The sequence below is a fragment of the Coregonus lavaretus genome (assembly GCF_964263955.1).
Source record: "Coregonus lavaretus genome assembly, contig: HAP1_SCAFFOLD_6203, whole genome shotgun sequence".
In the NCBI taxonomy this organism is placed as follows: Eukaryota; Metazoa; Chordata; class Actinopteri; order Salmoniformes; family Salmonidae; genus Coregonus; species Coregonus lavaretus.
The window spans coordinates 1-17,680 of NW_028156669.1; the positions used below are offsets into that span (position 1 = coordinate 1).

At 44.2% G+C, this 17,680-nt stretch overlaps 1 protein-coding gene across 1 annotated transcript; it reads left to right on the top strand.

The window, feature by feature from the left end:
* Positions 1-946: 946 nt before the first annotated feature.
* gtf3c3 (general transcription factor IIIC, polypeptide 3) lies at positions 947-17,450 on the top strand. Its single transcript, XM_084200128.1, has 20 exons — positions 947-1,146; positions 1,304-1,409; positions 1,574-1,833; positions 2,205-2,328; positions 3,194-3,385; positions 4,591-4,756; positions 7,591-7,738; positions 7,963-8,185; positions 9,600-9,700; positions 9,855-10,026; positions 11,453-11,655; positions 11,753-11,854; positions 11,944-12,079; positions 12,222-12,364; positions 12,528-12,610; positions 12,831-12,885; positions 12,968-13,103; positions 13,548-13,672; positions 13,900-14,052; positions 14,761-17,450. Exons 1-20 carry the CDS (start codon positions 1,048-1,050, stop codon positions 14,881-14,883), a joined length of 2,850 nt encoding a protein of 949 aa, XP_084056254.1. The 5' UTR covers positions 947-1,047; the 3' UTR covers positions 14,884-17,450.
* Positions 17,451-17,680: the final 230 nt, after the last annotated feature.

A 17,680-nucleotide genomic window follows, 5' to 3' on the forward strand; every position in this document is an offset into this window, starting at 1 on the left:
CCAAACACTCCCACTATTGTTGTGGTTATGGTCGGTCTTTTGATCATAAACCTAGCTAGTTATTTTAACACTATTGCAATTTGTCACATAGCATATGTGCATGTTATAGTTTATTGCATATCATGTTTAAGACTTGTAACATTCAACGCATGTTGCATTCTCTCCATTTTCTGTCTTAGCTAAGTTGATATTCTTATGAAATTGGCTGCATGCCAAGTGAAGCCTATATTAGTTGTGTTTACCGACAAAATTATTTCAAAGATAATAGTAAACATTACTCCATCATACATAAGCAGCTGCAATGGCTAACCTAGCGATCTCGTTTAAAGCTAGCTAGCTAATTAAACCAGCTAGCTATCTAGCTAGCTACATTGGAAGCTACATTGGAAGCCTGCTAACGTTACATCAATGGCTGCTAGCTAGCTAGCTAGCTGAATGGGGACAGGCCGAAGCCCCATCCACGAACGGACACGATGAGCATGGGAATGTTGTATTAGTTACAGGAGGTCGAGGTAATGTTATACTTCTAGTCTTATTTCGACAAGACAGCGACACATTGCCTCTAAAGATGTACTAGTATCACCTCCATCATCGGAGAGCCGCTTGCTGCTGTGCTTGTTGTAATCCGCCATAACATCCGTGACGATGGAAGAAGCGAACGGACTGGGATTTCTCTAACGATATGATATAGAACAGCGCCACCTGACGTTATGGAATATGAATTGTCTGAACACAACCACAACAAAAAACGAATTTACGAATAATGTTACAATTTATTATCTTTATCAGATACTTTATGTGTGTATTTGTCTCTGTTTGTTGATCAGTATTTTCGTGGTTCATGCATTAATCGATAGGTGTCGGTGTGTAACGATTTGCAAATCTACCTTCCGAAGCGTCGAAGAAGAACTTCCGTCGTTTTTAAAATACGTAATTAACTGTCGCCAGTGCCACTCGTGTTGTCAAAATTAAATGTTTACGATGAGCGTTATCAACATTGTTTTACGTTTATTTAACCACCATAAATCGTTTTAGTTAGTCGGTGAGATGTCGGGGTTCAGCTCAGAGCTCATTGACTACCTGGAGGGAAGGATTTCATTCGAGGAGTTTGAAATACAGAGAGAGGAACGAAAAGCTAAATTGAAGGTATGTGGAACCTCCATTCTCTCTGCATGCTGTATTTACGTTAAAGATAAAACGTGTGTAAAAGTTTTGGAGCTCGCAAGGACATAATATGTGCTACTGGAACACCTTTCACGAATGCCTGTGTTGAGAACATTTAATCTCGGATCTATTCTCGCAGGTATCGAACGAGGGGCGTTCAGAGGAAGAGATTGGACCAGATGACACACTCCCCAGCACTTCCCACGGCCGCAGTCCGAGAAAATGTTCAAAAAAACGTCCCGCAGGTGCGTGTCTCCACTTGTTCAGTCATGTGTGACTGCATGGGTTTGGAACACACATATTCTGCTTGCCCGCTGAGCTAAAGCCTAGGCACTCTTCATGTCTTCTTAAGCAATTCCAGTCAAGTCATTGTTGTATGCCAATTATCCACCTCTTCTGTCCCTGCCAGCGGATCCAGAGGAAGGAGTCAGCCCCTCTGTCCAGAAGGCCTTTGCCTCGATGATGGGGGAGGGAACAGAGGCTGAACAGACTGAGGAAGAGGAGGATGAAGAAGAAGACAACGATGACGATTATGAAGAAGAAGAAGAGGAGGAGGATGATGAGGAGGAGAGGAAGGTTGAAGTTAAAGGAGAGGAGGAGGGCCCCTCGGCTGGGGATGTCTTCGCCCTGGAAATGGAGCTTAACCGAGAGAACAAGAAGATGATGAAGGTGAAAATTAGATAAAGGCCTGTCGTCATTATAACAGGGTTCACTAGACTGTCATCATTCTAACAGGGTTCACTAGACTGTCATCATTCTAACAGGGTTCACTAGACTGTCATCATTCTAACATCGGTTCACTAGACTGTCATCATTCTAACAGGGTTCACTAGACTGTTAGCCCGCTGAGCCTTGACATTAGATCAGGGAGCTAACGCAATGCTAGCCATAGTTTGACGATAGTCGAATTATGGCTAGTCTCAGGCAAAGTTAGGCTGGTCACCATTTGAGCCTGGTTCACTGAACCACCTCTGTTACACTTGGTCATGCTGCAGTGTTTGTTGATATGGGTCTATTGATGGTGATTCTGTGCTGTTCAGGAGAAACGTAACCGCAGCAAGCTGCCCCGGGCCCTGAGGGGCCTCATGGGAGAAGCCAACATCCGTTACGCCCGTGGAGACAAGGAGGACGCCGTCCTGATGTGTATGGAGATCATCAGACAGGGTGGGTAGTGTTCCAGGATAGAGGATATCATCAGACAGGATGGGTAGTGTTCCAGGATAGAGGAGATCATTCAGACAGGGTGGGTAGTGTTCCAGGATAGAGGATATCATCAGACAGGATGGGTAGTGTTCCAGGATAGAGGAGATCATTCAGACAGGGTGGGTAGTGTTCCAGGATAGAGGAGATCATCAGACAGGATGGGTAGTATTCCAGGACAGAGGATATCATTCAGACAGGGTGGGTAGTGTTCCAGGATAGAGGAGATCATCAGACAGGATGGGTAGTGTTCCAGGATAGAGGAGATCATTCAGACAGGGTGGGTAGTGTTCCAGGATAGAGGAGATCATCAGACAGGATGGGTAGTGTTCTAGGATAGAGGAGATCATTCAGACAGGGTGGGTAGTGTTCCAGGATAGAGGAGATCATCAGACAGGATGGGTAGTATTCCAGGACAGAGGAGGAACAGACTAAGCACTGACTGACAGGGCATTTCTCTGTCACTAGACACTGCTGTAGTAGCCATCTCAATTCACAAAAGTCCTTGTAGAGACTTATGCAGCATTCATGACATGCTGGAACTAGGAAACTGAAAACTCAGAGAAAGATGATATCTGAATTTCCCACTTGGAATCAGAATCAACCAATATGTAGCTCTACCCAAATAACTTATGTTAATTTTAACTGGGAGAGTTTCTGACTTGTCATGAATGCAGCATTACTGACTGATCTGAATTCATCAAAGTTGTCTTAAAAAAAAAATATATTAACCAGGAAGTCTCATTGAAGTCAATGAGGGAGGCCTTCCTGTTAAACGCTGACTAAATTGAGTCCCACTTAACCCTTCTATTCACCGTTCTCCCACCAGCCCCCCTGGCCTACGAGCCCTTCTCCACCCTGGCTATGATCTATGAAGACCAGGGGGACATGGAGAAGTCTCTACAGTTCGGCCTGATCGCTGCCCATCTCAACCCCAGCGACTGTGAGGAGTGGGTCAAGCTGGCCGACATGTCAATGGAGCAGGACAACATCAGGCAGGCCATCATCTGCTACACCAAAGGTGAGGTGACCCCTGACCTCTAACCCCTGGTCTCTGACCCCTAACCTGTGACCTCAAACTGCTAGAATATGTTTTTTGTTGTTGATTGATTTACTGCTAGTTAGAGGTGGTTGATTCACATGTACTTAGGCCTGTTTGCTATCCATGCTAGTGTTTAGCTGAACTACTGATGGCCAACTAATGTTGTCTCAGGCTGGAGCTACTATTAATTATCTAAGAATTTCAATCAATCAGTCAATGGCAACCTCACTGAAATAATTGTCTCCTAAGACATTTCTCTCTCCCCGTCTCTTCCTTCTGTCTCTGTCTCTCTTTCTCTCTCTCTCTCTCTCTCTCACTCTCTCTCTCTCTCTCGCTCTCTCTCTCTCTTGCTCTCTCTCTCTCGCTCTCTCTCTCTCTCGCTCTCTTTCTCTCTCTCTCTTTCTTTCTCTCTCTCTCTCTCTCTCTCGCTGTGTCTCTCTCTATGTCTCTCTATCTCTCTCTCTCTCAATTCAATTTCAATTTAAGGGCTTTATTGGCATGGGAAACGTATGTTAACATTGCCAAAGCAAGTGAAGTAGATAGTAAACAAAAATGAAATAAACAACAAATATTAACAGTAAACATTACACTCAGAAGTTCCAAAAGAGTAAAGACATTTCAAATGTCATTATGTCTATATACAGTGTTGTAACAATGTGCAAATAGTTAAAGTACAAATGGGAAAATAAATAAACATAAATATGGGTTGTATTTACAATGGTGTTTGTTCTTCACTGGTTGCCCTTTACTTGTGGCAACAGGTCACAAATATTGTGGCTGTGATGGCACACTGTGGTATTTCACCCAGTAGATAAGGGAGTTTATCAAAATTGGGTTTGTTTTCAAATTCTTTGTGGATGTGTGTAATCTGAGGGAAATATGTGTTTCTAATATGGTCATACATTTGTCAGGAGGTTAGGAAGTGCAGCTCAGTTTCCACCTCATTTTGTGGGCAGTGTGCACATAGCCTGTCTTCTCTTGAGAGCCAGGTCTGCCTACGGCGGCCTTTCTCAATAGCAAGGCTATGCTCACTGAGTCTGTACATAGTCAAAGCTTTCCTTAAGTTTGGGTCAGTCACAGGGGTCAGGTATTCTGCCACTGTGTAATTCTCTTTATGTTTCCTGATGATTTGGTTGGGTCTAATTGTGTTGTTGTCTCTCTGTCTCTGCCTGTTTTCCTCTCAGCCATTAAGTATGACCCCAGTAATGTGCACTACCTGTGGGAGCGTTCCAGCCTGTATGAGCAGGTGGGGGAACACAAGCAGTCCATGGACGGGTACCGCCGTATCCTCAACCTACTGCCCCCTACTGACGGAGAGCACTTCATGCAGCTGTCGCGAGACATGGCCAAGTGAGGGGTAGTCCGCCATGCACGTGTACACAGACACAAACACACACAGATACCGTACAAACTCTCATTCACAATGTGTATATACACAGACAATACACACACACACAAGCAATGGGGGGTTAGGTTCAGTGTGTAATGGTGATGTGTGTTAGGTTCAGTGTGTACTGGTGATGTGTGTTAGGTTCAGTGTGTAATGGTGATGTGTGTTAGGTTCAGTGTGTAATGGTGATGTGTGTTAGGTTCAGTGTGTACTGGTGATGTGTGTTAGGTTCAGTGTGTACTGGTGATGTGTGTTAGGTTCAGTGTAATGGTGATGTGTGTTAGGTTCAGTGTGTACTGGTGATGTGTGTTAGGTTCAGTGTGTAATGGTGATGTGTGTGTGTGTGTGTGTGTTAGGTTCAGTGTGTAATGGTGATGTGTGTTAGGTTCAGTGTGTAACAGTGATGTGTGTGTGTGTGTGTGTGTTAGGTTCAGTGTGTACTGGTGATGTGTGTTAGGTTCAGTGTGTAATGGTGATGTGTGTTAGGTTCAGTGTGTACTGGTGATGTGTGTTAGGTTCAGTGTGTACTGGTGATGTGTGTTAGGTTCAGTGTGTACTGGTGATGTGTGTTAGGTTCAGTGTGTAACAGTGATGTGTGTTAGGTTCAGTGTGTACTGGTGATGTGTGTTAGGTTCAGTGTGTAATGGTGATGTGTGTTAGGTTCAGTGTGTAATGGTGATGTGTGTTAGGTTCAGTGTGTAATGGTGATGTGTGTGTGTGTGTTATGTTCAGTGTGTACTGGTGATGTGTGTTAGGTTCAGTGTAATGGTGATGTGTGTTAGGTTCAGTGTGTACTGGTGATGTGTGTTAGGTTTAGTGTGTAATGGTGATGTGTGTTAGGTTCAGTGTGTAACAGTGATGTGTGTGTGTGTGTGTGTGTGTGTGTGTGTGTTAGGTTCAGTGTGTAATGGTGATGTGTGTTAGGTTCAGTGTGTACTGGTGATGTGTGTTAGGTTCAGTGTGTAATGGTGATGTGTGTGTGTGTGTTAGGTTCAGTGTGTACTGGTGATGTGTGTTAGGTTCAGTGTGTAATGGTGATGTGTGTGTGTGTGTTAGGTTCAGTGTGTACTGGTGATGTGTGTTAGGTTCAGTGTAATGGTGATGTGTGTGTGTGTGTTAGGTTCAGTGTGTACTGGTGATGTGTGTTAGGTTCAGTGTAATGGTGATGTGTGTTAGGTTCAGTGTAATGGTGATGTGTGTTAGGTTCAGTGTAATGGTGATGTGTGTTAGGTTCAGTGTGTACTGGTGATGTGTGTTAGGTTCAGTGTAATGGTGATGTGTGTTATGTTCAGTGTGTACTGGTGATGTGTGTTAGGTTCAGTGTAATGGTGATGTGTGTTAGGTTCAGTGTGTAATGGTGATGTGTGTTAGGTTCAGTGTGTACTGGTGATGTGTGTTAGGTTCAGTGTGTAATGGTGATGTGTGTTAGGTTCAGTGTGTACTGGTGATGTGTGTTAGGTTCAGTGTGTAATGGTGATGTGTGTGTGTGTGTTAGGTTCAGTGTGTACTGGTGATGTGTGTTAGGTTCAGTGTAATGGTGATGTGTGTTAGGTTCAGTGTGTAATGGTGATGTGTGTGTGTGTGTTAGGTTCAGTGTGTACTGGTGATGTGTGTTAGGTTCAGTGTAATGGTGATGTGTGTTAGGTTCAGTGTAATGGTGATGTGTGTTAGGTTCAGTGTAATGGTGATGTGTGTTAGGTTCAGTGTGTACTGGTGATGTGTGTTAGGTTCAGTGTGTACTGGTGATGTGTGTTAGGTTCAGTGTGTAACAGTGATGTGTGTGTGTGTGTGTGTGTTAGGTTCAGTGTGTAATGGTGATGTGTGTTAGGTTCAGTGTGTACTGGTGATGTGTGTTAGGTTCAGTGTGTACTGGTGATGTGTGTTAGGTTCAGTGTGTAACAGTGATGTGTGTGTGTGTGTGTGTGTTAGGTTCAGTGTGTAATGGTGATGTGTGTTAGGTTCAGTGTGTACTGGTGATGTGTGTTAGGTTCAGTGTGTAATGGTGATGTGTGTGTGTGTGTTAGGTTTAGTGTGTAATGGTGATGTGTGTAATGGTGATGTGTGTTAGGTTCAGTGTGTAATGGTGATGTGTGTTAGGTTCAGTGTGTAACAGTGATGTGTGTGTGTGTGTGTGTGTGTGTGTGTGTGTTAGGTTCAGTGTGTAATGGTGATGTGTGTTAGGTTCAGTGTGTAATGGTGATGTGTGTTAGGTTCAGTGTGTAACAGTGATGTGTGTTAGGTTCAGTGTGTAATGGTGATGTGTGTAACAGTGATGTGTGTTAGGTTTAGTGTGTAATGGTGATGTGTGTGTGTTAGGTTTTGTGTGTAATGGTGATCTGTGTTAGGTTTAGTGTGTAACAGTGATGTGTGTTAGGTTCAGTGTGTACTGGTGATGTGTGTTAGGTTCAGTGTGTAATGGTGATGTGTGTTAGGTTTAGTGTGTAATGGTGATGTGTGTGTGTGTGTGTTAGGTTCAGTGTGTAATGGTGATGTGTGTAACAGTGATGTGTGTTAGGTTTAGTGTGTAATGGTGATGTGTGTTAGGTTTAGTGTGTAATGGTGATGTGTGTAACAGTGATGTGTGTTAGGTTCAGTGTGTAATGGTGATGTGTGTTAGGTTCAGTGTGTACTGGTGATGTGTGTTAGGTTCAGTGTGTAACAGTGATGTGTGTTAGGTTCGGTAATGGTGATGTGTGTGTGTGTGTGTGTGTGTGTGTGTGTGTTAGGTTCAGTGTGTAATGGTGATGTGTGTTAGGTTCAGTGTGTAAGGGTGATGTGTGTGTTCTCTCTCCAGAAGCTACTATGAGAGTAGTGACCTGCTGTCAGCCATGGGGGTGATGGAGGAGGCCCTGAGGAGACACCCAGAGCTGGTGACAGACGAGAGCATCAACATGGCCGCTGAGCTCTACATAGCCAACCACCAGCACGGCAAGGCCCTTCAGGTAGCTGTTTGTGGGTGTGGGATGTAGCTCAGTTGATAGAGCATGGCGTTTGCAACGCCAGGGTTGTGGGTTCGATTCCCACGGGGGACCAGTATAAAAAAAAATATGTATTCACTAACTGTAAGTCGCTCTGGATAAGAGCGTCTGCTAAATGACTAAAATGTAATGTAAATGTAAATGTTAGTTTCATAGACGTGTGTGTGACCAGTGTTTTCCCTCCTCAGGTTCTAGTTCAGTTCTGTGGGATCGTCCTGGAGAGAGGAGAACCTAAACCAGACCTTGCAGAGGAGGAGAACCCAGAGGAGCAGGAGGAGGAGGGAAAGGAGGAGCAGGAGAAGATGGAAGCAGAGGAGAACCCAGAGCAGGAGGAGGAGAAGATGGAAGCAGAGGAGGAGAACCCAGAGCAGGAGGAGGAGATGAAAACACAGACAACAGAGGAGTCTAGAGGTCTGTCCTACTGTCCTACCTTCTGGATCTAGGACTTCTTTATGAAGTCTAGAGGTCTGTCCTACTGTCTGGATCTAGGACTTCTTTATGAAGTCTAGAGGTCTGTCCTACTGTCTGGATCTAGGACTTCTTTATGAAGTCTAGAGGTCTGTCCTACTGTCTGGATCTAGGACTTCTTTATGAAGTCTAGAGGTCTGTCCTACTGTCTGGATCTAGGACTTCTTTATGAAGTCTAGAGGTCTGTCCTACTGTCTGGATCTAGGACTTCTTTATGAAGTCTAGAGGTCTGTCCTACTGTCTGGATCTAGGACTTCTTTATGAAGTCTAGAGGACTGTCCTACTGTCTGGATCTAGGACTTCTTTATGAAGTCTAGAGGTATGTCCTACTGTCTGGATCTAGGACTTCTTTATGAAGTCTAGAGGTCTGTCCTACTGTCTGGATCTAGGACTTCTTTATGAAGTCTAGAGGACTGTCCTACTGTCTGGATCTAGGGCTTCTTTATGAAGTCTAGAGGTCTGTCCTACTGTCTGGATCTAGGACTTCTTTATGAAGTCTAGAGGTCTGTCCTACTGTCTGGATCTAGGACTTCTTTATGAAGTCTAGAGGACTGTCCTACTGTCTGGATCTAGGACTTATTTATGAAGTCTAGAGGTCTGTCCTACTGTCTGGATCTAGGACTTCTTTATGAAGTCTAGAGGTCTGTCCTACTGTCTGGATCTAGGACTTCTTTATGAAGTCTAGAGGTCTGTCCTACTGTCTGGATCTAGGACTTCTTTATGAAGTCTAGAGGTCTGTCCTACTGTCTGGATCTAGGACTTCTTTATGAAGTCTAGAGGTCTGTCCTACTGTCTGGATCTAGGACTTCTTTATGAAGTCTAGAGGTCTGTCCTACTGTCTGGATCTAGGACTTCTTTATGAAGTCTAGAGGTCTGTCCTACTGTCTGGATCTAGGACTTCTTTATGAAGTCTAGAGGACTGTCCTACTGTCTGGATCTAGGACTTCTTTATGAAGTCTAGAGGTCTGTCCTACTGTCTGGATCTAGGACTTCTTTATGAAGTCTAGAGGACTGTCCTACTGTCTGGATCTAGGACTTCTTTATGAAGTCTAGAGGTATGTCCTACTGTCTGGATCTAGGACTTCTTTATGAAGTGTTGGTTTTTTATGAGTTGTCAGTGTGGAGAGCCAGTAACATTTCTATGCAGAACTCTCTGATGCCTCTATCTTCCTCACCCTCATCCTCTCTCTCTCCCCTCCCCCTCTCTCCCCTCCCCCTATCTCTCCCCCTCCTCCCCATCTCTCCCCATCTCTGTCGCTCCCCCCTCCCCCTCGCTCCTCCCCATCTCTCTCGCTCCCTCTCTCCCCATCTCTCCATATCTCTCTCTCCCTGTCTCTCCCCCTCTCTCCATCTCCAGGGGAGGTTAGAAAGGTGGTAGTTCCAGATAATGTACCAGTGGACATCAGAGTGAAACTCATGGTCTGTCTGATCCACCAGCATGTCTACAGACCTCTGGATGTGAGTACCACACAACGTATCTATCTGCTTTGGGAACGTTCACATTCTCAGAGAAGTTTGTGTCTCACATAGACTCCTACCAAATATCACACCTTCTAATCGTTGTGTCTCTGAATGTATAAACGGCCATCCCATCATCCTCCCTGTTCCCCAGTCCATGTTGACGTCTCTGATGGAGCAGTGCCCAGAGGAGCTGGGTGATCTGTACCTGGACGTGGCTGAGGCCTTCCTGGACGAGGGAGAGTACAACTCAGCCCTGCCTCTCCTCTCTGCCCTGGTCTGCTCTGAGAGATACAACCTGGCTGTTGTCTGGCTCCGACATGCTGGTAGGGACACACACTGTCAGCTGTCTCTAACCGCCTGTTATTTGGTCCCCATCATTATCAGATGATTATGAGACATAAAAGGGGCCTCATGACAAGTCTTATAATTCATTATAACTCATCATAATGCATTATAACTCCATCATCATAATGCATTATAACTCCATCATTGTAATGCATTATAACACCATCATCGTAATGCATTATAACTCCATCATCATAATGCATTATAACTCCATCATTGTAATGCATTATAACTCCATCATTGTAATGCATTATAACTCCATCATCGTAATGCATTATAACTCCATCATCGTAATGCATTATAACTCCATCATCATAATGCATTATAACTCCATCATCGTAATGCATTATAACTCCATCATCGTAATGCATTATAACTCCATCAACATAATGCATTATAACTCCATCATCGTAATGCATTATAACTCCATCAACATAATGCATTATAACTCCATCATAATGCATTATAACTCCATCATCATAATGCATTATAACTCCATCATAATGCATTATAACTCCATCATCATAATGCATTATAACTCCATCATCATAATGCATTATAACTCCATCATCGTAATGCATTATAACTCCATCATCGTAATGCATTATAACTCCATCAACATAATGCATTATAACTCCATCATAATGCATTATAACTCCATCATCGTAATGCATTATAACTCCATCAACATAATGCATTATAACTCCATCATAATGCATTATAACTCCATCATCATAATGCATTATAACTCCATCATCATAATGCATTATAACTCCATCATCATAATGCATTATAACTCCATCATAATGCATTATAACTCCATCATCATAATGCATTATAACTCCATCATCATAATGCATTATAACTCCATCATCGTAATGCATTATAACTCCATCATCGTAATGCATTATAACTCCATCATCGTAATGCATTATAACTCCATCATCGTAATGCATTATAACTCCATCATCGTAATGCATTATAACTCCATCATCGTAATGCATTATAACTCCATCATCGTAATGCATTATAACTCCATCATCGTAATGCATTATAACTCCATCATCGTAATGCATTATAACTCCATCATCGTAATGCATTATAACTCCATCATCATAATGCATTATAACTCCATCATCGTAATGCATTATAACTCCATCATCGTAATGCATTATAACTCCATCAACATAATGCATTATAACTCCATCAACATAATGCATTATAACTCCATCAACATAATGCATTATAACTCCATCATCGTAATGCATTATAACTCCATCATCGTAATGCATTATAACTCCATCATCGTAATGCATTATAACTCCATCATCGTAATGCATTATACTTGTGAGTGTTCCCAAAGTGTTTATTATAATGTAATGTGTGTCTCCATGCCTCCCCCAGAGTGTCTGAAGGCACTGGGCCACATGGAGATAGCAGTGAAGAGTTACATTAAGGTGGTAGAGATGGCTCCTCTTCACCTGGAGGCCAGGCTGTCTCTGTCCACTCTGCAGCAGCAGCTGGGTCGACCTCTCTGCGCCCTCAAGGCCCTGGAGCCCATGTACGACCCAGACACACTGGCACAGGACGCCTCCGCAGCACAGCAGGTAGGTGGAGGGGACGGGAGGGTGGCATGGTGTGTGTGTGTTGTCCCTATGTGTGTTTTCATGATCCCGTGTGTGTGTGTGTGTGTGTACTGTCCAGGAGTTGAAGCTGCTGCTGCACCGCTCTACTCTCCTGCGTTCCCAAGGCCGACTAGATGACTACCTGGATACCATGCTCACCATGCTGGCTATGTTGCTGAAGGTAGGCTTCTAACACACACACACACACACACACAGACAGACAGACAGACAGACACAGTGATATTGTTCCTACTGTGTTTCATCATCCAGGTGGCTATGACACGGGCCCAGGTGTGTGTCAGAGCCAGCAGGTGGTCTGGGGTCAGACACCTGCGTCTGGTCAAGGTGTCCAAGGACATGGTGTCAGACATCGATGACCAGGAGGCTGCCTACCAGGACATCAGTGGTAAGACTCATCTGATTGATCACATTTTAGAAATATACTGAGCGGTTAAGAGAGACGATCTCTCTCTCTCTCTCTCTCTCTCTCTCTCTCTCTCTCTCTCTCTCTCTCTCTCTCTCTCTCTCTCATCTCCCTCCCTCCCCAGGTAAGACCAGTGTGTTGTCTCGTGAGGACTGGTGGCTGCTGTTGGTGAGGTGTGTGGAAACGCTGTGTGAGGTGAAGCGTTTTAAAGAGGCAGAGCTGCTGGTGGACTCTTCTCTGGAGTTCTACTCCTTCTATGACGTCAAGGTAAACAGGAACCACTTTCACTTCCTGTCATTCAAATCAAGAAATCATTCATTATAGAGAAAATGTTTGTATTTGAAAAATGACTAATTTATTGTTGTCTCTTTATAAATGTATTATTAGCGCTTTATACATGAAATGTACGGTACAGTAATTTGTTGTTTAGGTGAAGAGGAAAGAGCTGGAGTTCTTTGGTCTGTCGGCTGCTTTCCTGGACCATAACTACCGCAAGGCCTACGACTACATCAGGTCAGACTGGCGGTCCTACTGACTTTACAAAGATATAGTGAGAAACATATGGAGCTGTAGCAGTTTCCTCATAGTCAGAGACAATCATAGACTCTTATTAGACACTCAGTGTGTGTTAGGTCAGGTGTGTGTACCAGGGCATATTTTAGTGTGTGCGCTTTTCTATGTGTGTGTGTGTGTGGTCCATATTGACCTCTAACCTCCATCCATCTGTCTGTAGGCTGACGCTGATGGAGAAGAAGGAGTGGCCCATGCTGTGGAACATATTCAACCAGGTGATCCTTCACACACACGCACCACACACACGGACACACACACACACCAGCTCACTCATTCTCCCTGTCAATCTCCCACCAGGTGACCCTTCACTCCCAGGACGTGCGTCACCATCGGTTCTGTCTGCGTCTGATGATGAAGAACCCGGACAACCACGCCCTGTGTGTGCTCAGTGGACACAACGCACTGGTGTCTGGCAGCTTTAAACACGCACTCGGTACGACCACACAGATACCGGCTACAGATACCTGCTACAGATACCTGCTACAGATACCTGCTACATACAACTATGGCCTTCTAGCCAGGGGAATAGTTTATTCACATCCAGGTTAATGTGGAATCCAAGTAGGAATTGATCTCTCTTTCCACTCTCTCTCTTTCTCTCTGTTTACCTCTCTCATCCTTTATCTCTCTCTTTGTTTTCCTCTGTACTTCTTCCTCTCTCTCTCTCTCTCTTCTCTCTCTCTCTCTCTCTGTGTGTCTCTCTCTGTGTCTCTCTCTCTCTCTCTCTCTGTGTCTCTCTCTGTGTGTCTCTCTCTCTCTCTCTCTCTCTCTCTTTCTCTGTGTCTCTCTCTCTGTGTCTCTCTCTCTGTGTCTCTCTCTCTGTGTCTCTCTCTCTGTGTCTCTCTCTCTGTGTCTCTCTCTCTGTCTCTGTCTCTAGGTCAGTATATTCAGGCGTTCAGGGCTAAGCCAGATGAACCTCTGTACAGTCTGTGTGTTGGCCTCACCTTCTTCCACATGGCGTCTCAGAAGTTTGTGGTTAAACGCCACCCACTGATACTGCAGGTCAGACTCCTATTCTGTCCCATAGATAGAACTGTATAGAACCTATAGGATTCTATGTGCTCATGTGGGATGGTTGTGGGATTAGTTAGAACCACTTTTAAATGTGCTATAAAGCCTGTTAGAAAGTCATACAGTGACCCCTTTGTAAGCGTGTAACCCTATGTCTGTGTCGTGTGTATGTAAACCCTGTGTGTGTTGTGTCATAACGTCTGTGTGTGTTGTGGCAGGGCTTCTCGTTTCTGTGGCGTTACGTGGAGCAGCGCGGGCACTGCCAGGAGAGCATGTACAACCTGGGACGGGCCCTACAGCAGATGGGCCTCGTACACCTCTCCATTCACTATTACCACAAGGCTCTCAGCTTCCCTCCTCCTACACTAGAGGTATATACCACAGACAGACACACCTCTCCATTCACTATTACCACAAGGCTCTCAGCTTCCCTCCTCCTACACTAGAGGTATATACCACAGACAGACACACCTCTCCATTCACTATTACCACAAGGCTCTCAGCTTCCCTCCTCCTACACTAGAGGTATATACCACAGACAGACACACCTCTCCATTCACTATTACCACAAGGCTCTCAGCTTCCCTCCTCCTACACTAGAGGTATATACCACAGACAGACACACCTCTCCATTCACTATTACCACAAGGCTCTCAGCTTCCCTCCTCCTACACTAGAGGTATATACCACAGACAGACACACCCCTCCATTCACTATTACCACAAGGCTCTCAGCTTCCCTCCTCCTACACTAGAGGTATATACCACAGACAGACACACCTCTCCATTCACTATTACCACAAGGCTCTCAGCTTCCCTCCTCCTACACTAGAGGTATATACCACAGACAGACACACCTCTCCATTCACTATTACCACAAGGCTCTCAGCTTCCCTCCTCCTACACTAGAGGTATATACCACAGACAGACACACCTCTCCATTCACTATTACCACAAGGCTCTCAGCTTCCCTCCTCCTACACTAGAGGTATATACCACAGACATGTATAGAAGCTTGTATGCACACATCCACATAGAGAAACGCACACACACCTCATGTCTTCCTCATCTCTCCTACAGGGTATTGAGGCTGACCAGGTAGACCTGCGTAGAGAGATAGCCTTCAACCTGTCAATCATCTACCAGGCCAGTGGAAACACTGAGATGGTACGACACCTCATCAACACGTACTGCACTGTATAATGGCCTATCAGGTCCTCCTGTACTGCACTGTATAATGGCCTGTCAGGTCCTCCTATACTGCACTGTATAATGGCCTATCAGGTCCTCCTGTACTGCACTGTATAATGGCCTGTCAGGTCCTCCTATACTGCACTGTATAATGGCCTATCAGGTCCTCCTGTACTGCACTGTATAATGGCCTGTCAGGTCCTCCTGTACTGCACTGTATAATGGCCTATCAGGTCCTCCTATACTGCTCTGTATAATGGCCTGTCAGGTCCTCCTATACTGCACTGTATAATGGCCTATCAGGTCCTCCTATACTGCTCTGTATAATGGCCTTTCAGGTCCTCCTATACTGCACTATATAATGGCCTATCAGGTCCTCCTGTACTGCACTGTATAATGGCCTGTCAGGTCCTCCTATACTGCTCTGTATAATGGCCTGTCAGGTCCTCCTATACTGCACTATATAATGGCCTATCAGGTCCTCCTATACTGCACTGTATATTGGCCTATCAGGTCCTCCTATACTGCACTATATAATGGCCTGTCAGGTCCTCCTATACTGCACTATATAATGGCCTGTCAGGTCCTCCTATACTGCACTGTATAATGGCCTGTCAGGTCCTCCTATACTGCACTATATAATGGCCTGTCAGGTCCTCCTATACTGCACTGTATATTGGCCTATCAGGTCCTCCTATACTGCACTATATAATGGCCTGTCAGGTCCTCCTATACTGCACTATATAATGGCCTGTCAGGTCCTCCTATACTGCACTGTATATTGGCCTATCAGGTCCTCCTATACTGCACTATATAATGGCCTGTCAGGTCCTCCTATACTGCACTGTATAATGGCCTGTCAGGTCCTCCTATACTGCACTATATAATGGCCTGTCAGGTCCTCCTATACTGCACTGTATATTGGCCTGTCAGGTCCTCCTATACTGCACTGTATAATGGCCTGTCAGGTCCTCCTATACTGCACTATATAATGGCCTGTCAGGTCCTCCTATACTGCACTGTATATTGGCCTATCAGGTCCTCCTATACTGCACTATATAATGGCCTGTCAGGTCCTCCTATACTGCACTGTATATTGGCCTATCAGGTCCTCCTATACTGCACTATATAATGGCCTGTCAGGTCCTCCTATACTGCACTATATAATGGCCTATCAGGTCCTCATATACTGCACTATATAATGGCCTGTCAGGTCCTCCTATACTGCACTGTATAATGGCCTGTCAGGTCCTCCTATACTGCACTGTATAATGGCCTGTCAGGTCCTCCTATACTGCACTATATAATGGCCTGTCAGGTCCTCCTATACTGCACTATATAATGGCCTATCAGGTCCTCCTATACTGCACTATATAATGGCCTGTCAGGTCCTCCTATACTGCACTATATAATGGCCTATCAGGTCCTCCTATACTGCACTATATAATGGCCTGTCAGGTCCTCCTATACTGCACTATATAATGGCCTGTCAGGTCCTCCTATACTGCTCTGTATAATGGCCTGTCAGGTCCTATATGATGTGTATTATGAGACAGAATTGATGGTATAAGATGCAGTGTTTCCCAAATGATTTTTTTTCAGCAGCAGTGGCAAAGTTAGTGTAGTGGGTGTGGCCAATGGCGTGGTCTCCGACCGAAAATTAGCAGAGCCATTTTGGTGTTTTAAAGCTAGTTTCCTGCAATTCTACACATTTTGTCATGGGGCTTAGAGAAAAATGTTCCGTTTAAAAACGCGTTTCCTGCAATTCTACACATTTTGTCATGGGGCTTAGAGAAAAATGTTCCGTTTAAAAACGCGTTTCCTGCAATTCTACACATTTTGTCATGGGGCTTAGAGAAAACTGTTCCGTTTAAAAACGCGTTTCCTGCAATTCTACACATTTTGTCATGGGGCTTAGAGAAAAATGTTCCGTTTAAAAACGCGTTTCCTGCAATTCTACACATTTTGCCGTGGCTCATGCCGTGTTCTTATGCTATCTGAGTGACTCAAACATTATAACTAAATCAATGAGGGCCCCATGGCATGATATTTTGGGAATTGTTGATTCTCCCTGACTGTCTAGTTTTTATTTTTGTGATTTTTTTTGTTCACAAAGATGATCTTATTTAAAAAATATATAGCTCCATGAGCTTTTCTACATATTTAAAGAATGTTTTTTTTAGGAGTGGCAGCAAAATCATATTTTTGGGACTGGCAGCAATGAAACACTGATGTCCTGACCTATACCATAGAAATACTACTAGACTGTATGATGTATAGGAAGTCATATATACCATATGAATACTACTAGACTGTATGATGTATAGGAAGTCATATATACCATAGGAATACTAGATGTAGCCTACATCTACACATCTCCAGGGGTCAGATTGAAAAACACCCTAGTCAGTTACTCCCTGTTCCACAGGCTTGCTTAAACCGTAGTCTACTGATGTAAAAATGTAAACATGTTTTGTATATATTTTTGACAATAACGCCGTATGTTTACTGTGAATTGTGTACATACATTTTGTTGAAAAATATATTGGAATACATTGAAATAAAAATGAGTTTATTAACCATTTGTGGTGCATATTTTTTTATCCTGACCCAGAAGCCTGATATTGTTGGAAAAACATCTGACTGGCTCCTTTGTTTTGCTACAGGGATTATAAAAGTGAGATTGACAAATCCCTCCATCCATCTCTCTACCATCTGCTAACATCTTGCCCCTGCTGCCTCATAGTGCTACTGGTTCACTATGCTCGTATACTGACTGATGCCACTGGTCAAAACAACGTTATGCCGC